Source organism: Saimiri boliviensis, chromosome 11 (assembly GCF_048565385.1).
Source record: "Saimiri boliviensis isolate mSaiBol1 chromosome 11, mSaiBol1.pri, whole genome shotgun sequence".
In the NCBI taxonomy this organism is placed as follows: domain Eukaryota; kingdom Metazoa; phylum Chordata; class Mammalia; order Primates; family Cebidae; genus Saimiri; species Saimiri boliviensis.
The window spans coordinates 7772273-7792368 of record NC_133459.1 but is presented as its reverse complement, the minus strand read 5'-3'; the positions used below and the strand labels follow the sequence as shown (position 1 = coordinate 7792368).

At 49.5% G+C, this 20096-nt stretch overlaps 1 protein-coding gene across 2 annotated transcripts; it reads left to right on the top strand.

Moving 5' to 3' along the window:
- Positions 1–2671: 2671 nt before the first annotated feature.
- Positions 2672–18704, top strand: ENO1 (enolase 1). 2 transcript variants are annotated; one of them, XM_010338539.3, is made up of 12 exons: positions 2672–2804; positions 5744–5837; positions 8578–8673; positions 9693–9751; positions 12455–12524; positions 12941–13074; positions 13548–13770; positions 14508–14705; positions 15559–15760; positions 16965–17073; positions 17363–17421; positions 18265–18704. In XM_010338539.3, the coding sequence occupies exons 2-12, from the start codon at positions 5753–5755 to the stop codon at positions 18332–18334; spliced, it is 1305 nt and encodes a 434-aa protein (XP_010336841.1). In that variant the 5' UTR covers positions 2672–2804; positions 5744–5752; the 3' UTR covers positions 18335–18704. The 2 variants fall into 2 exon arrangements, with proteins under 2 accessions (XP_010336841.1, XP_003927976.1); XM_003927927.4 differs by lacking the exon at positions 9693–9751 and adding an exon at positions 10065–10123 and having other exon boundaries at positions 2674–2804.
- Positions 18705–20096: the final 1392 nt, after the last annotated feature.

Sequence of the window (20096 nt, the reverse complement as noted above, 5' to 3'; positions counted from 1 at the left end):
TAAATTAAAACAGGCCAGGCATGTAGCTCACACCTGCAATCCCAGCACTTTGGGAGGCCAAGGTGAGTTAATCACCTGAGGTCAGGAATTCAAGACTAGCCTGGCCAACATGGTGAAACCCGTCTCTACTAAAAACACAAAAATATTAGCCGAGCATGGTGGTGGATGCCCATAATCCCAGCCACTTGGGAGGTTGAGGCAGGAGAATGCTCTTGCCTCAGCCTCCCACAGTACTGGGATTACTGGTGTGAGCCACCAAGCCTGGACTCTAATGTTCCATTTCTTAAGTGGGATGTGGGTACAGAGACATTTATATACACTTTATATGGTCTCGGGTGTATGTGAAATACGAGTGATAACCAAATACTAAAACCGTATGATCTGTCATGAGGCAGGACCATTCACCTAGATCCCCCACGGCCTTCTGCACTCATCTGGTATCTTACCTCCCCAGAGCTCCTCATCCTACCCTGAGGTTCCCTATCTGGCTGGAGACCCTCTTTCATCAAGACCACCTTCTCCAGCTGACCGGTGGTTTTTACACACATATCACAGGTAGAATCAATAATCTAAGCGAGTTATAGGCCGTAGCAGATTCACTTTCCCTTGCTCCCAGTAACCTGCAGACACCATGAATGTGCTACCTACAGTGCTTCAAGATGTGGCATTCCGCTAGCCCTGGACAGTTATGCCCCACCTGCCCACCACCAATAAAACTGCTCAACAAACTTGCAGCAAGTGAAAAATAATAACTAAATGCTCTTCCGCTGACTACAAGCAAATGTGAACCCCGCAGCCTGCTAACAAAGCCTCAGGAGCTATGGAAACAGGGAAGACATTTGGCAGCCTACGAATTTTGGAAAAGATTTCAGGACATCTCTAGTAATCATTAACATTTTAGCTACAATGTGAGGTCAAAGTGCTGGCTCAGACTGTGGAGCTGCAGCCTCCAAGAATCTTACAACAGTGGCAGCCCGGGATCACACTCTGCCTCTGATTTTTGCTAGATTTACTGGTTCTGGCAGGAGCAGAGTATCTTTATCTCCCTAACCATTTTCATGTAAAATAAGATTGGAGCCATTTCAGGGCCCCGCCTTAGAACTGCTCTGAAAGTAAAAGTACCAAGTGCCTGATTTCTTAGAGTTCTTACCAGTAGATGTGGGCTGTTGATTTAGCTGCTGAGTCATGGGGCTGGGGATATTGGTTTTAAGTAGCCAAAAACATCAGTGAATTGCTGGTGAAATCACAAACTCTGCTTGCAAAATTCGTGTAATCCTTTACACGAATAAAACATTTTACAATTATTTTTCTGAATTTAATCTTGAAGTTTTTGCTTCTTACCCACTGGAAAACAAATACTACGGACGAAATATGCCTTCACTTTTAACCAACGCCTTGGAAACCTCTCAGTAGCTACGAGGATGAAAATGCTAGGGGTTAAGGAAGAAAAGCAGTTTTTTGCAGCTGACCAGAAGAAATAATAAATTCAAGTATATATTTGAACATCTCTTTGCAAGGAAATGAGGAAAATCAGGAGATGTTTAGTTCTCTTACAGACCAGCAGTGATGTTGAAAAATACAAAAGTAACCATAACAGAAAACAGAGTGACCCTTTCAACCCTCCCTTAGAGTGGAGGGGGAGGTACTGTGGAGCTGAGTTGTAATGGCTATCAGTTCTTGATCAGAAAGGTGCAATCATCCACCAACTCCTTCCATATTGCATGGAATAGGACTAGTCTTGAACTTTGAGAAACTCTCCGGGTCTATGTGAAACTCCAGTCCCAAAAAATGTACATAAATGGTTCACAAGAATCCAGGTAGATTTGATCTAGTTCCCTAGATGGTAATGAGGGGGAATGTGACATTTCAGATGCAGCCAGAACATGGGCTGGAGAATGAATTAACGCTGGGTTAGCAGGTGGGGGTGCGCCGGGCACCTAGGAGGCACTCAAAAAGTATGAGGCAGAACTAAAGGGAAGTGAAGCTTCCTTTGGCTGTCTCGGCCTGATGCTCGCCGCAGCAAGGAGAAAGGGACGGGGTCACCTTGGCGAGCGGCAGGCGGAGCCCGGCCGGATGGGCGCGGCTGGGGGACAGTGCGCAGGCGCAGGCAGCGCACGTGGCCCCCGACACGCAGCGCTGCGGCATGGCCGGCGCCCCAACCCGAGTGAGGCCGAGGCGCTCAGCTACTCAACGTCTCGACGCCAGCGGGGTCTCCCGGATTGCGGCGCGGGGTAGGAGGGCCGGGGCCGGCGCGGGCCGCCAAAGTCGTCAGCAAGGTTGAGGGCCAGACCGGCGGCCCCGGAGCGACGCTGAGTGCGTGCGGGACTCGGAGTACGTGACAGAGTCCGGAGCCCTCATGCCCGCCGCGCCGTCCCGGGCCCTCCCCCAGGGCCCCGGCTCCGCACACCCCATTTCAGCTCAAGGGTCCCATCTGGGGTCAGAGTTTCGCCGGCACCACGACAGGGCCTCTAGGGAGTCTGGGTCCCCCAGATCCGCCCGCCTCACGTCACCGGATCGTCGGCCCCCTTTCCCTGCCGCTGCCACCGTCGCAACGGCACGCCCCTTTCAGGGAGGTGAGGGCCCGAGTGACGGCTCTCGTGACCAGTGGCGGGGCGGCGCTGAGGGGGCGTGCCAGGGAGGCGGGAAGTGGGTGGGGCCTCCCTTAGCTGGGCAGGAAGTCGGCGCGGGCGGCGCGGACAGAAGCTGTGAGGACCTGAAGCGCGCAGACCTCTCCGGCTTAACGCTCATCTCGGTGTCTGCAGCCCTCTCCGCTTCTCCCCCAGGCGACGAGACCCGGCGGTTAGGTAATGATCGGTGAGGGGCTGAGCAACCGGCAAGCAACGCAGGGCTTTTCTGGACGAGCCGGGCTCTTTCCCCTCACCGGGAGGCCGCGCGCCCGCAGGCCCAGCGTGGCGGAGTCGGGGGCGCGTGCGAGCCATCTCCCCGGGTGGGAACTGGCGCCTCCGCCCACCCCGAGGCCCGGGGCGGGAGCGCAATGCTAGGCGTACATGCAGGGCCCCCAGTTTCTTTGGAGGGGAAAGTGCAGGTCAGCACGTGGTTTCGGACTGCAGGGCTGGGTCACTGTCGGGGAAGGTCGGGAGCTGGACTCGCGAGTCTCTTAGCTCGCGTGTGCAACTGGGAGTGGAAGTTGCTTCTCCATTGTAGCCAAGTGTAAGGTTTTTGGGAGAAACGCAGACTTGGCGGTGCGCACTCAGGCCAGGCCCTTCCTAAGATGGAGGAGGGTGTCGAGAGGGGAGATGCCCACGAGGCTGCGCCCCCCTCCCCCACCTGCAGCCCCTGCCCGCGCTTCTGCCCCGTAGGCTGGTGACTCATTTCCCTCCGAGAAGGCACCTCTTCACGAGGAACCTGCCGCAGAGCCGTTGGATCATTGGGAAGCCCTCCAGGCAACCTCGCCCAAGTTGGGCAAGAGCGGCTCCCCGGCTGGCCACCAACAGTCGGGCCATGATCTGACTTAAGAAGGATGTATTTTAAGAAAGCTTCCTGTTTGCTGTTCCCCTGCGCTGTGCGCTTCTCTCTGGGCGGTGGTGTCCATGACTTGACTTGCCTTTCGGGCCCACCCAGACCCTAACTGCTCGGTTCATTTACTGAGTCCCTAATTTGGGGTTCCATCTAGGCAACTAAAAAGCTTCGAATGGGCTGGGCACAGTGGCTCACGCCTGTAATCCCAGCACTTTGGGAGGGCGAGGTGGGCGGATCACGATGTCTAGACCTGCCTGGCCAACGTGGTAAAACCCCGTCTCTACTGAAAATACAAAAATTAGCCAGGCGTGGTGGCAGCCGCCTGTAGTCCGAGCCATTCGGAAGGCTGGGGCAGGAGAATCAATTGAACCCAGGAGGCACTGAGCCCAGATGGCGCCACTGCACTCCAGCCTGGGCGAGAAGAGTGAAACTCTTGTCTCAAAAAAAAAAAAAAAAAAAAAGGCAGTGAATGTTGAAGTCAGACCAACCCTCCTCCCTGCCTGTGCTCCTGAGCTTTGACAACTTTGCAGAATAGTTTGTCTATCCAACTTAAAGATCGCTTACATTTTATTTTCACATTGCAAGACCTTTGTCTTAAGTCACTAAAATGAAACCCAAAACGCTGAGGTGCCCTCATAAAATTGCCTGTAAAAGTATGTCTGAGATACACAAAGTAAATCACAGTGGTGGTCTGGAAATGGGGCAGGGGGATATTGACTAGAAACGACCTGAGAGAACTTTTTGCAGTGATAGAAATGTTACTCGAGTATGTAATTTGCCAAAATGCAATATTAGCTTATTTCTAAAAATATGTTTAAATAAACTTGCCTTTTTGGAACCTAGTAGATAAAAACTAAATACATTTTTCTTGGCTAATGAATAAAATTCCATTGTTACATAGACTACAAAGCCACACAAGTGACTTCAGTATCTAATTTTGAAAGTTAAAAATCTGCCATTTGCTGCCCCAGGACATTCCAGAGGAGATGTTGGAGGGGAGCCCAGCTAGATAATGGCTTTGAACACTAAGTTCCTCTCACCCACCTGGGTTCTGTAAGTTGCTCAGTTAGTTTCTTTGGAGGGCACCAAGGAAAAAAGTAAGAAAGGGTTTTTCTTTAAGGAATTGCTATTTGTTTTTCATTGCTGCAAATTCTTGGGTTTTTTTTGTTTTGTTTTGTTTTTTTCAAGTGTTTTCAAAGGAAGCCCCTTCCCTTGAAGTACCCTGGTGTTCAGAGAATCTTTCCTCTATTTCCAAATTATAAAGCCCACTTGGAAAGAAATACTAATTAGATGTCATTATTGTCTGGTCTTGGTAGCTCACCCCTATAATCCTAGCATGCTTTGGGAGGCCAAGGCAGGGGAGGATTACTTGAGACCAGCCTGGACAACATAGTGAGACCCCCGTGTCTTAAAAAAAGTAATCAAAATAAAGATGTCGTCATTAATGACGTAACAATACTGAAGACCCAAGTACTGTGAAATCTGAAAGTCCCAGAAAATGGTAGTAGGAAAGATCACAGTCCAAGGATTTCATTGTTCCTGACCTCCAAACTCAGAATTTTATTTTCAGTATCTACCAAGTGAATATTCTGCTCCTGTCTCAAATTTAATCTGAAGAATTATGGCCAAATTTGTGATTCACTATTTTAATTCTGCTACAAGCCAGATTTTCGCCAGGTCCCCCCACCCCGTTTTGGCCTCGTCCTAGTGGTTTTGCTTGTGACCTTCATGTCTGTTCTTGGTTCCTTTCCATTCCCCTGCCAACCCTCGTTGTTCGCTCATGACAGTAGCCAGTTCTGCATCTAGCAACACATTCATCGTTCCAGTTAGATTTGATTTCTCCCTGGGCACACAAATTTGTGGGCTTTTTCTCTTTTTTTGCTTACAGAACAAGACCTCAGTTGCTGGGGCTTAAACCATTTATGCCGGAGGTTCCAAATATTTTTTGTGAAAAATCAAACCTTGGCGATGACTTGGGCAGTAGAATAAAAATAACTCCCACACGCTTAGTGTTCCAATAATGGAACACTAGGCATAAATAGCTTAAGGCCTTCCAGAGCTAGGTCTAACTACTTATTTAGGAGAATTCCCACTGCTTTCCAGCAGGCTTTTCCCCCCACCCTCACCAGCTTTCCAACATCCAGTATTCAGTCCAATGCCAATTCTTCACAGTCCACGAACCTCGGAAGTGATTCCTTGAATGAGTAAGCAAATGCAGCGTTATGGCTTATGGAAAATATGACCTGTGTATTTCCCCCTACAGAAATCCACCATGTCTATTCTCAAGATCCATGCCAGGGAGATCTTTGACTCTCGTGGGAATCCCACTGTTGAGGTTGATCTCTTCACCGCAAAAGGTATGTGCCACCTTGGTTTCCACAATTCCTTCTACCACGCTTTGTTTTTAAATTTTTGTACAAATACTGGAGCCTTGGGCAAAAAAAAAAATCAATTAAAGCTTTTCTTTCTGTCTGCTTGTGCTAGTAGGTTGTGATTCCTGACAAGCAGGGTTGGGGGATTTTTCGGCATGTAGCCAGTATCTTGGTGCCCCTTGGCTTAAAACCACATAAGTTGGCTCCTAAGTCAGTGAGGTAAGGAAGTAAGTAAGGTGATACCATGAGACCTTGTCCCTAAAAGGGCCCATCACTAGTTGTTGGCTAACAGCTTGCTGTGACCAAATATGGCGATGACAGCATGATAGGATGGTCTCTCTTGATAGGGAAAGAGATGAGGGGAGGGCCAGCAGGCGTGAACTTAGCACCCTTATCTCTGTGTCTAGAAATCACTCTTCAGCAAGGATCAAGGACAGTTTTTACTCGTGGGCTTGGGAATAATCCAGAGGCTCTCATTTTTACCTGGCCATCAATCCCCATTGGAGAAGTTTTCTTAAGAAAAAAACAACAGAATGGGGAAACTCCTCCTTCCTTTTACTGTAAGAAGAAAATCCAGTGCCTCTGTAGCCCTTCGTTACGTCCAGCACATGGCGCAGTGGACAGGGTTGGCAAAGGAGCTTCAGGCAGAATCACTCAGGGGTGCTAAACTTATAGAGAATTGCCAGTCAGAGCTGAGTCACGCTCTGTGAGTCACCCTAGCAGTGGAACCCCAGCCCTTCCCTTCCCCCGCACCTCCCCTCCCCCTCAGGAAGGAAGGATCCTTGAGGCCTGACTTAACAGGGCAAAAGACTGCCTGTGTTCTGCCTCTGGCTGCTTGCTCTGTGGGCTCTCAGGCACAGAGGGGTTTCTCCAGAATCCTGAGGGCTCTCACAGGATGCAAGAATTTGCTTCATCCAGTGAGACTGGTTTACTTAGTCAATGAGTAGAACTTTCTGGTTGGAAATTACTGAACTTCAGGCAACGAAAGACCCCAGACACCAGGGGATTGTTGGGAGGCAGACATTTTGAAATTGAAATGAATGGAGCTTCTCTTCTATGTCTTAATCCTTTTCGAAAAACACGATAACTTGTTCAGAACATTTCATCTTCGTCTCTCTTCCTATCTCATGGCCTTTTTTTAGAGCAGTTTTAGGTTTTAGCTTCACAGCAAAAGCAGGCGGAAAGTGCAGAGGCCCGTGCACCCACATGAACCCACGTGTACCCGCTGCCCCTGCACGTGCGTAGTCTCCCCCATTGTCAACATCCCCACCAGAGTGGTAACTATGCATACACATCATTATCCCCAAAAGTCCACAGACCCAAGCCTCTTGTTTTCATCTCATCTTTGCCCAATCCAGTGCCGGGTGGATATGTAGGGAGCCCCAGGTCGGGTTCCAAGAAGAAAGTCTGTCCTAACACACTGCAGTGCAATGGGGAACACTGGTGGGTCCTTTGCTGGAAATACCTGGTGGTTTTTTTGTTTGGTTGGTGGTTTTTTGTTTTTTGATGTTGTTTTTGTTTTTTGTTGTTTTGTCATTTGCCTTCACACTCCACACACCTCAAATGGAGAAACTTCTTCTACCTTCAAGTAGATTCAGGGGGCTGCCTACACTTTCTGCTCCCCTAAACCTGTCTGCCCCACCTAAGCAGATATCTGCAACACCTTCCTTGACACCATCTGTTCTTTTACCTCCTCCAAAAATTGCTCTTGTTACGCTTAATGGCGTAGGTTTCACCAGATGGCTGGTTTCAGAATCTGCAAGATTACTTGATTCGGTTTTTGTATTTATTAGACCGCACGTTTTATTTTCTTTATTCCTTCCCCTCACATCCATACTCTTTGCTGGCTCCCAGTTGAGCATAGAATCCCCAAAATAGCATTTAGCATTGTCCAAACTGAAAGAAATCAGCTAGATATTCCTCCTGAGCCGATAAATTTCCTAATTTCATGCTTAACATCAATATAATATCTGGCAGGGTGTGGTAGCTCAGGCCTGTAATCCCAGCACTTTGAGAGGCTGAGGCAGGTGGATCACGAAGTCATGAGTTCAGACCAGCCTGGCCAACATGGTGAAACCCCATTTCTACTAAAAATACAAAAATTAGTCTGGTGCAGTGGCGGGTATCTGTAATCCCAGCTACTGGGGAGGCTGATGCAGGAGAATCGCTTGAACCCAGTAGGTAGAGGTTGCAGTGAGCCAAGATCATGCCATATGCCATGCCATGCGCCCCTCCAGCCTGGGGATATAGTGAGACTGTTTCAAAACAAACAAAACAAGCACATGTATATTTATAGATACATACACACACATACGTATAGTACCAGAACATCTTCGATGCCCTGTATGGCTCGCATTGTATTTCTGTCGGGCAGTGCTTCTGGGGTAATCCACAGGGCACTAATGCAAGCTTGTGAGTGATACATACTCGGATGTCCTGGGTCAGAATCTGCATTTTAACAAGACCCCAGGTGGTATGCAGGCTCTACTGGAGAGCGGTTTCTTTCTGCTAGGGGAATTAGTCATCTTTGTAGTAAGGTTTGCAGTACAGGATCATAAGCACATGAAAGGCACAAAGAACAGGCCGGAGCATTTAAATCCCCCAGCTGGTGAGAGGAAGAAACAGTTCTCTAATGACAGATGCCACTGTGGGTGGGAAGGAGCTGGGGCTTGTGCTGTAACTGGATTTCTTAATGGCTAGTATTGTCTTTTTCCTTCTCATCCAGGTCTCTTCAGAGCTGCTGTGCCCAGTGGTGCTTCAACTGGTATCTATGAGGCCCTAGAGCTCCGGGACAATGATAAGACTCGCTATATGGGGAAGGGTAAGCCTTAAAAACCCACAGCCCATGGCCTCCCTGCCTCCAGCCCTTGCTCCTGGCCTTGCCCAGTCCTGTCTTCCTCTCTAGGGTGGTGGGGGCTTGGATTTGCAGGTTTATGGCTAGTAAACCTGCTGTAACCCATGATGTTAATGGAAGCACTGCCCCACCACGTGGACAGGAAAGTTGATGTGTTGATTCCAGGTTTCCTAACCCTTCACGCTCAGGCTCGAGAGTTTTAATGCTTGTTTCGATTGCACTTTGTCCACAATCTACGAAACACTCCATGGTTAAGACAGGAACCCAAGGATGAGAACAGGGCCTGTTAACTAAAGAAAAGGCTCCCCATCTCTCAGGAGGGTTCTGTGGGCCCTACAGATTAGCTTCTTCAAGGCAAGGAGGTATCCAGGGGAGGTCTAGCCAATGGCCTACCCTTAATGGTGAGCTACAGATGTGTCATTTAGCTTGATTTTCCTATTGAATGACTCACAGAAGCCCTGCTCTTTGGCAAAGCCAGCCTCTAACTGGCTGTATTCAAACTGACTTAGTGTTTGTGCAACTTTGACCTGTCTATAGATAGAATATGTGGTCAAATTACAGACAAGCACATAGGGCTAGATCATACATTCTCAATGGGGTAGCAGGGCACCCGGAAAACTCCAGAAAGGCCGCAGGGAAGGGGCAATGTGAAATCATGTTGGGAAATGCTGGGCTGGTGTCGCAGTGGTGGTGCTGGGTGTTCAGTCTGCTGTAATGCTCTAAGAAGCACTCTCCGCACACAAACATCTTACCATGTCACCATTCAATGGCCTACGTGGGGACTTACCCGGAGCAGGATGGTGCTGTTCCTTAATGGTAATGAGTGCTCAGTAAGTCAGCATTTGTGGAAGATTGAACGCATGGTCGCTGAAATGCTCGCCTCTGCTTTCCTGTCCCTCGCTGTCTCTCACTCGCAGTCCTTCATCACCGGTTCTCTTCTGAGTCTCTCTCTCATTTTTCCTTCTTCATCCTCCTCTGCCGGGCAGGCGTCTCCAGACCCGTTAAGTATATTAATGAGTTCCTGGCACCAGCCCTGTGCACTCAGGTAACTGATTGGACAGCCTTTAGGCTGCTGCTGGTGTTTCCAGTGCATGGTCTTGCAAACTAACTTCCTGTCAGATCGCTGTGAGCCAGCTGCTCTTGGTGTGGCTCTAACCCTCTGGGGTCCTAGGTAGGAGCACTCAGACTGGGCCAGAAAGTTCTCCGATTCTGGGGGGAAGGGGAGAGGGGGAAGAGGTCCCACGGAAGGTCCTTTGGTGGGCTTCCGGGTCGGCCTCAACAGCGGTTCTCTTTAGCAGTGCTGCTCGAGCCTTGTTTTAAAGTTAATGTCAGTAATTTGATTTAATTGTTCCTTCTAGGTGTCTCAAAGGCTGTTGAGCACATCAATAAAACTATTGCGCCTGCCCTGGTTAGCAAGGTAGGACCTGCTTCCTGATAACTAATGTATCTAATGCCACCCGAGTGTCTCCCAGGCCCAGGGGCTCTCCTGTTTATGGAAGAGCTTATTCTGAGAGCTACAGAAGCCGATCGGATTCCCTGTCATGCATGAGAACAATCCGTGCACGACATAATTCTAACCTGCCTGCTACCTGACTGTCTACTTCTGATAGCAGATGGAATTGCATCAGAAGAGAGACACTTAGCACCCTGAGGTGTTTTTCTCGCCTGCAACTCTCGGGGCCTTTGGGAAATTAAGATCCAGATTTTAAGAGCAGCTTTCTCAGGGGTGTTTGTGATAGTGTCCATGGTGACTAATTTCTCATGAACTTTGGAATTATTTACTATAATTCTATTGACTTTAACAGTGAAGTTCCTTCCTGTTAAGTAAAATCATCCTGGAAACCTTCAACATGTCAGATACAAAAGTAGAGCTGCTGGAGGTGAGGTAGGGCTGGGGACCTAGCAGACACCCAACTCAGCAGGTTTTTACCTCATTACCCTCCCTTCAGCCCTTCCCTCCGTAATATCTGTGGCACTTGTCAGATGAGACCAGTTTGAAAACCCCTGTCTAAAAATGCTCTGGGCCAGGTGCAGTGGCTCATGCCTCTAAACGCAGCACTTTGGGAAGCCAAGGTGTAGGGATCACTTGAGGTCAGGAATTGGGGGCCAGTCTAGCCGACGTGGTGAAACCCCATCTCTACTAAAAATACAAAAATTAGCCAGGTGTGGTGGCGTGCGCCTGTAGTCCCAGCTACTCGGGAGGCTGAGGCATGAGAATCACTCGAAGCTGGGAGGCAGAGGTTGCTGTGAGCAGAGATTGTGCCACTGCTCTCCAGCCTGGGCAACAAAGTAAGATTCCATCTCAAAAATAAAAATAAAAATCACAAAGCTCTCTAGGCCCAGTGCTAGCCCAGCCACAGCCTCCGTCTCTGCATCTGTCTAGTCCCTCTCCTCCGGGAATTCATTCTGTACATGAGGGAAAAGCAGGCGCTTCTTTGTCTCTGTCCCTGACCTGTTGGTTTAGGCCTTGCTTTTGTGACACTCTGTAATCACCCTCTGCCCGACTGGCCCCCAGATGAAATCTGCCAGTACCAACCCCTGCCAGTCTCCTGGACATACCTCCACACATACCTTACTCTGTCCCTTCGTACCCTTATGGAGTGTGACTCGTGTGATGAGCGGGGCATCCCCTGGCATTTTTTTCCCCTTGGGAGAAACATACCAAACTGTTAGTGAGGACTGGCCTCTGAAGCTGTGTGCTTGGGCAACTGCCTGCTTGTTTCGGTGATGCCTTGACAAAGCTGCAAGAAGACACCAAATTGCTAATACAGCATGAGATCAGTTGATTTTCTTTGCATATTTTTTGTATCAAGAATATTGTATATAAAAGTAATGCCTTGTTATTAATATATTAGTAAGTTTGAAAAGTAATGCTGATTTTTGGCTGGGCGCAGTGGCTAATGCCTGTAATCCCAACACTGTAGGAGGCTGAGGCAGGCAGATCCCTTGAGGCTAGGAGTTGGAGACCAGCCTGGGCAACATGGGGAAACCCATCTCTACAAAATACCAAAATTAGCCAGGCATCATGGTGCACACCTAGAGTCCCAGCTGAATTTGGAGGATCATTTGAGCCTAGGAGGTGGAGGTTGCAGTGAGTCAAAACCGTGACACTGCATTCCTGCCTGGGTGACAGCAAGACTGTCTCAAAAATAAAAAATTTTAAAAACATTAAAAAGTAATGCTGATTTTTATTGGATTACTTTGAGCCAGTTCCCAGTACATCAGTTTTATTACTTTATAGTCTCATCAGGAACTCATTTTGATCCATCATTAGATGCTTTGCTAAATGATTTCGGACGATTTGCAGAAATAATGCCTCCCATCAGAGGATGAGGATTTGCTGTCTTTGAGGTTAGCCAAGTGAGCAACAGAGCCTGCCTTTCAAGGGCTCGGTCTTCATGAGTGAACAGTGAGCTTTGTTTATCTACTGCCTATGAAAGCCATGTTCCTTGGTGGCAGTGGTTTACATAGCACATACCTGACAATTCTCTTGTGTGTAAAGTCACTTAGGGCTTCCTGGGTAGACCATTTGACACAAAACACAAGCATTGTGTCTTGGAGCCTCCATCTTTGTTTCGTTCTTGGGTGAATAAATGTCTGATAATCTTGAAAGCAAGCAAAAGGCAGTTTTGTGTCTCCCCATTGATTTTGATTTTACACAATTTCAAAGTCAGATTCCATGTTATGGGAGCAAAGGTTATGCAGATAAGAGTGACACCAAACCCTCATTCTTCCCTCTTCCTTGTAGAAACTGAATGTCACAGAACAAGAGAAGATTGACAAACTGATGATTGAGATGGATGGAACAGAAAATAAATGTGAGTGGTCCAAGGTGGCATCTTTACTGGGGAAGATCGTGAAGCCTTCTGAAGGCTTTAAAAACATTCAGGAAGAGGTCCATGATCTTTGTGATGAACTAAATGAGCCTGTGGTCTCTTCCCATTTCTTTCTGTCACTGTTAAGAAATCACATGTAAATATCAGGAGTAAAACCAGGTGACAGCAGCCCATCAGTTTGGTTACTCAGAAGAGCTTTGCTTCTTGTAATACATTCGGCAGTTCCTCTAGTTGACTGGAGTTGGGCTGTGTTGCAGAGGGGAACAGCAGTGGTGGGTCCGTAACTGAGGCGGAGGTGTGGTGGGGAGAGGTGGTGGTGCAGAATGCAACCTCAGGTACAGTACAGCAGGACAGAAGTTGGAGAGTCAGAGATTTCACTCCGTTCTCTTCTGTTCTAGCTAAGTTCGGTGCGAATGCCATTCTGGGGGTGTCCCTCGCCGTCTGCAAAGCCGGTGCTGTTGAGAAGGGGGTCCCTCTGTACCGCCACATTGCCGACTTGGCTGGCAACTCCGAAGTCATCCTACCAGTGCCGGTGAGTGGCTTATTGGAACTTCCCGAGCAAGGAGTTGGGGGTTTCAGCTTGCTGGTTGGGAACCTAAGACCTGTGCCTCGACCTCTTAACACACGTGACTCTCCAGCACAGCTCTGCCCCTTAAGAGTGGCCTTGAGCAGGAACTTAACTCACACCTGTGCCCCAAGTCCTTTATCTGTGATGGAGGCTGGAGGAGGAAATGACAGCAGTACTTTCCTTGCTAGGCTGTGAGCCTTAGCTGACATAGTAACAAGTGTTTATTCTGATTATAATAAATTCGCAACTATCAAAATGGTGTCAACTGGGTGCAGAAGTGCGTGCCTGTAGTCCCAACTAATGAAGAGGCTGAGGCAGGAGGATCACTTGAGCCCAAAGGTTTGAAACCAGCCTGAGCAAGACCAGTATAGCAAGACCCTGTCTCTAAAAATATGAGTCGTGCCTGGTGCCATGCTTCTCCGCCCTGCTCTCCCCAGGCGTTCAACGTCATCAATGGTGGTTCCCATGCTGGTAACAAGCTGGCCATGCAGGAGTTCATGATCCTCCCAGTGGGTGCCGCAAACTTCAGGGAAGCCATGCGCATTGGAGCGGAGGTTTACCACAACCTGAAGAATGTCATCAAGGAGAAATATGGGAAAGATGCCACCAATGTGGGCGATGAAGGCGGGTTTGCTCCCAACATCCTGGAGAATAAAGAAGGTAAAGGCGCTGTGCCAGCTCCCTCGGAGGGGGTCGTCCACACATGCCTTTGTGGGAAATGTGTTCTTTCCACCTGTAGTTAGGATCAAGACCCTCCAAAAGGGTTTTAAGGAGGAAAAGAGAAGCTTCATTTTTTAATTTTCTTTTTTTTTTTTTTTTGAAATGGAGTCTCGCTCTGTCGCCCAGGCTGGAGTGCAGTGGTGCGATCTCGGCTCACTGCAGCCTCCACCTCCTGGGCTCAAGCAGTACCTAATAACTTGAGGAGCCAAGTGTCTGTCTATCCTGCTGGCAGGGCAGCTCAGCTGTGGACGGCACAGCCCAGCCTGGCGGGAGGGTCCTGCCACCGAGGGCTGCCCTTCACTGGGCTTTCTCTTAGGTCCCGCTTCAGCACTGTTGAAGGTGTGTGCCTCGAGACAGCTGATCTCAGCTCGTTACTGTAACTGTGTCTTGGCCAGGACAGCTGTTCCTGGGCACTAAATTTGGGAGCATTTGTCAGTGGGAAAGGCTACCTTCTTGGAAGCTGTACTGAATTTCCCACATAGTATGCACCAAGAGCTCTGACCCATGGTTTCTTGCCCCAAAGCAGGAAAAAAAAAAGAGTAACTGACATTGTCAGAACTACTTGCTGGAGCCTGAACACCTTTTGATCTTTGTGTTACAGTCCCTGTGTAGCAGCTGTTGAAGGGAAGTTTTCTCTCTGCCTGTTTTCCAAACCTGTTGCTGCCATCTCTTCCTAGGCCTGGAGCTGCTGAAGACTGCAATTGGGAAAGCTGGCTACACCGATAAGGTGGTCATCGGCATGGATGTGGCGGCCTCCGAGTTCTACAGGTCTGGGAAGTATGACCTGGACTTTAAGTCTCCTGATGACCCCAGCAGGTACATCTCACCTGACCAGCTGGCCGACCTGTACAAGTCTTTCATCAAGGACTACCCAGGTGAGTGCTTCCAGGGTGCCATCTCCCCTTTCCAGCCACCCACCTGCAGCAGGGCAGCGAGAGCATCTGGCTGGCTAGTGATGGCTGCAAGGAGGGGGTGGGTGGTATATCTGAATAATCTGCCCGAGAGCACACAGCAAATGGTGAGCCAAGAATTCAGACAGGGAAATCTGACTCCAGAGTCTGAGCGTTCGAGGTTGAGCCAAGACCCAAACTCAGGTCTTCTTACTTCTGAGTGTGGCTCCATTCTGATCTTCAGTGGCACTAAACTCAAACCACCCTAGGTAAATACATGTCCTCTTGTAGGTCTAAAAAAATTTTTTTTTGTTTTGAGGCCGGGTGTATGGTGGCTCACACCTGTAATCCCAGCATGCCGAGGGGCTGAGACATCCTCACTTGAGCCCAGGAGTTTGAGGTTAGCGTAGGGAACATGGCAGGACTCCATTTCTACACAAAAATTAAAATAAGTAGCAGGGTGGGTCGGCATACCCCTGTAGTTCCAGTGACTGGGGAGGCTGAGGTGGGATCGCTTGATCCCAGGATTTTGCAGCTGGAGTGAACTATGGTTGCACCACTGCACTCAAGTCTGGGTGGCAGCGAGATTTTTTTTTTTTTTTTTTTTTTTTTTTAAGACCTTTAGACCCAGGACTGTGGGTGACTTGTGTCCCCTGCTGCAGGAGTAGGTTGGTGGGCACAGTGTTTCCAGGATCAGCTGGGGGACATCCATGTCCTATGATTTTGGGCAGTGTGGGGCCAGGCAGGCAGCAAGTGAAGTGGGAGGCAAGGCTCTGGGCGCTGCAGTGGAGCACGCTGGGAGGATCACACTGATGAGGCCTGTCCCTCCTTCCCTTAGTGGTGTCTATCGAAGATCCCTTTGACCAGGATGACTGGGGAGCATGGCAGAAGTTCACAGCCGGTGTAGGAATCCAGGTGGTGGGGGATGATCTCACAGTGACCAACCCGAAGAGGATTGCCAAGGCTGCAAATGAGAAGTCCTGCAACTGCCTCCTGCTCAAAGTGAACCAGATTGGCTCCGTGACCGAGTCCCTGCAGGCGTGAGTGTCTTCCCGGCCAGCAGCTTGCCCGCAGCTGTACCTTGTGAATCGGAAAAAGGGCCCTTTTTTTCCAATGATGGGGAATCCTGCTGGCCAGAATGTAGGGCACCTTGGAATTTCAACAGGTTTCGTGTTTGAGCTCAGGAGCCTTTTCAATTGAAAAGTATGTTGGAAGGCCAAGGCAGGAGGAGCTCAGGAGTTCAAGACCAGCCTGGGCAACATAGCAAGATCTCATCTCTCCAAACCAATTTAAAAAAATGAGCCACAGCCCGGCGTGGTGGCTCACACCTGTAATCCCAGCACTTTGAGAGGCCAAGATGGGTGGATTATGAGGTCAGGAGTTTGAGATCAACCTGGCCAACGTGGTGAAAGCCCCATCTCTACTAAAAATACAAAGATTAGTTAGGTGCAGTGGCACACACCTTTAGTCCCAGCAGGAGAATGACTTGAACCCAGGAAACAGAGGTTACAGTGAGCTGAGATTGTGCCACTACACTCCAGCCTGGGTGACAGAGCGAGACTGTCTCAAAAAATGAGCCGGGAGTGATGGCATTTTCCTGTATTCCCAGCTACTCAGGAGGCTAAGGCGGGAGGATTGACTGAGTCCAGGGGTTTGAGGCTGCAGTGAGTTGTCATTGCACCACTGCTCTCCATCCTGGGTGGCAGAGCAAGACCCTGGCTCTAAAGTAAATACGCCGGGTGTGGTGGCTCAAGCCTATAGTCCCAGCACTTTGGAAGGCTGAGGCAGGTGGATCGCTTACGCCCAGGAGTTTGACACCACACTGGGCAACATAGTAAGAGTCTGTTTTTTAAATTAATGAGTTAAGTGGCCTGGAGTGTTGAGCACTGATGGCCTGTTCCTGATTCCTTGTGGCTTTTGACACGTGCCTTCATTTTACGTGGAGATGGTGGTTGAGCGGATGTATCTGTGAGGGGCTCTGTCAGGGATCACTAGTCTTTCTCTCATCAAGGGAGGCTGAACCCAATGTTTGAACCATGACAAGCAGGCTGAGAAGGTCCTGGAGGTGGAAGAGTTCAGAGGAGGGTGACAGTTGTCCTCTGCTCTTGACAGCCCACGCATGGAGAGCTTTAGCCACTGGCAGCCCTGCCGCTGCTCCCCTGCCGGCACTGAGGAATAATGGCATTGGGGTTTGTGGCACCAGAAAATGCGCTCATGCCATCTGGGTTGTCTCTTGGCTTCCAGGTGCAAGTTGGCCCAGGCCAATGGTTGGGGCGTCATGGTGTCTCATCGTTCTGGGGAGACTGAAGATACCTTCATCGCCGACCTGGTGGTGGGGCTATGCACTGGGCAGGTGAGAATGAGCGTCTCCTTTCTTCTCTCTGACCTCAGCTTCCTAGGAATACCCAAAACCAGTGCCGTTCCATGTCTGTCCTGTTGTTGCTCATCTCCCCTGAGTCACTGCCCTGGTTTCAGAACCTGAACAGAACAAGGCCATGAGTGCCCTTCCTGTGTGATATGGACCCTCTGTCCTAGGGTCAGGTCTTCTAGAAATTATCTCTGACATCATACCCTCTCCCTGCCAGAAATGCCTGTAAAGCCTGTCTGTCTGCTATAAGCGAATGGCCTTTCTTTTCTCCTAGATCAAGACTGGTGCCCCTTGCCGATCTGAGCGCTTGGCCAAGTACAACCAGCTCCTCAGGTAAGGGGGGCTCCTGAGAACAGGGGCCTGCACTCAGAGTAGGCACTGCCCCTCCCCAGGGGCTTCTGGCTCTGGGAACGTGTATGGGTACAGGCGCACAGTGCAGACAGCCAGGCCCAGATCAGGCTTAGGTCCAGGCAGAGTTAGGCATAGACCCCGCACCCGCCCAGTGCCACCAGAGGCAGGAGCCTGTTCCACACAGTGCTGCCCTCTTCTGGTGAGGGAGGATAGGACCACCTTCAACAGTTGAGCCTTACAGCTTTCAGAGTTGCTTCATATGATCTGTTTCAGCCACTTAACCCCTCTTTTGTGGATGTGGAGCCAGGGCTTGGAGGGAGGAAGAAAAAGCCAAAAGACACATGGCTGGATTTACTCGTCGGCACTGCGGGGCTGGTTCTGGTCCCCCTTTCCTGTCTGTGTCCTTGGAAAGCCCCTGAACACTGGGAGACTTGCCCCCTTTTTTAGTTATTATTTCCTGGACTTGTAGGGAAACGGAACACCCATTCCTGAGTACTTCCTTATTACCCCTTCATTAAAACTGAATCCTGGGAATTTTCAGGCATCCACAAAAAAAGCAGGTGAACAGTAGACATGGACTTTTTTGTTGTTTTGTTTGTTTGAGACAGGGTCTAACATCAAGATTCAAGCAGCACACACATTTTCTCTGTTTCTCGAGTCTCAGAGCAGCACAGTATAGAGGGTTTAAGAAGGTGGACAAACTGGAGAGTTCCGGGTTCTCAGCTTCCCAAGAGGAGTGGGGCTGTCTGTGTCTTTGACATCTGGGGTGGGAAAACTTACAACTTGAAGACTGACTTTTCTTTTTTCCTCCCCATCTCTTCCAAGAATTGAAGAGGAGCTGGGCAGCAAGGCCAAGTTTGCTGGCAGGAACTTCAGAAACCCCCTGGCCAAGTAAGCGGTGGGCAGGCCAGCCCTTCAGTCGCCTGTTGGCTGGTTAGACTCCTCCCCTTGTGTCAGCTCGGGCAGCTCCAGGCCCCCCGACCAGCACTCGCAGGGGCCCCTGCTAGTTAGCTCCCCTCGCCCACCACGGTGGAGTTCGCACTGCTTCCTTAGAACTTCCGCAGCAGCCAGGCTCCCTGGAGCCCTCTTGGCAGCCCTAGCTTTGCAGTCATGTAATTGGCCCAAATTGTTGTTTTTCTCGCCTCGCTTTCCACCAAGTGTCTGCAGCAGTATGAACCTCCAGTGTCATTTCCGGGGTGTGGCTCAGGCAAGATCCCCAGTGGTTTTGTGCTCAAAATAAAAGGCATCAGTGAACCATGAGAATACCCTGTTTTGTGTGGCCGTGTGTATTTGGGACAGTCTGGGTCTTGTCCTTAGTGTTCAGGGGGCCTGCCCATAGGGTGTTGGCCTTTGAGAACTCTGTAGAGAACATTTTCCTGGGTCCTTGGGAGGAGACGAGGCAAATGCAAGAGAGGAGACGCTATCCGCTATCCCTCCAGAGTCGTGGGGTCACAGCAGGGAGTCTAAGCTCAGAGGCAGAGCAAGACTTTGTTCAGACACCTAATTTGGAAGACAATTCAAATGCAGGCCTATGTGTTGATCATCTTAAAGATGGTAGCTACTGGGTTATGTAACCATACTGTTCAGGCCAGAAGGACTCCAGGGTAAATGTGACCATCCTGGGAAGCGCTAAGATGTGGGTCTCTTCCTGGGGAAAGCAAGTAGAAGGATTGAAAGGGAACTCTGGGCAGGAACGTAGAAGGGTACCCGGAAGACCTCGGGACCCCATTTAAATGAACGAATTGCATTCCTTGGTTTCTCACACATCAGGTTGCACGTGCTCGGTAGCTGCCATTTGTAGCTGATGCCCATTGCATCGGATTATGCAGATAGAAAACTTGAATGTTGTGGAAAGTACTGTTCTAGGAAATTTCTTTCGAAATGCTAAATACAGGGTGTGAGGAATACATTTATTCAGAAGAGAGAGATGAGGCCAGGTGTGGTGGCTCATACCTGTAATCCCAGCTTTTGGGGGGCCAGGGTGGGCAGATCACCTGAGGTCAGAAGATCAAGACCAGCCTGGCCAATATGGCAAAACCCCGCCTTTACTAAAAATATAAAAATTATCTGGATGTGGTTACATGCACCTGTAATCCCAGCTACTCAGGAGGCTGAGGCATGAGAATGGCTTAAACCCAAGATGTGGAGGTTACAGTGAGCCAAGATCATGCCGTTACACTTGGCAACAGAGCAAGACCGTCTCAAATAAAAATAAGTAATAAAAGTCAGAGATGAGAAACTGGTTGCCATCTGCCCCTTGAAGAAGTCTCATGTTCTATTTGATTTTCTCTCAAATCAGTATCTTGAGTTGTGCTTTCCAGTGCACAGTCAGGGAGCTGGGGAGCCCTCTTGTGGACATTCTTGTTCATTTATCTCAGGATTTAATCTGAGAAGCAGAACCAGTAAGAAGGAAAGGTAGAGATTAAGAATTGGTGGCCAGGTTCAGTGGTTCGTGCCTGTAAACCCAACACAGGCTGAGGTGGGAGCATTGCTTGAGCTCAGGAGCTAAAGATTGGCGTGTGCAACATGGCAAGACCCTGTCTCTACAAAAAACACAGAAGTTAGCTGGGCACGGTGGCATACTTACTCAGAAGGCTGAGGCTGGAGAATTGATTGAGCCCAGGAGGTCAAGGCTGCCGTGAGCCAAGGTCACACCA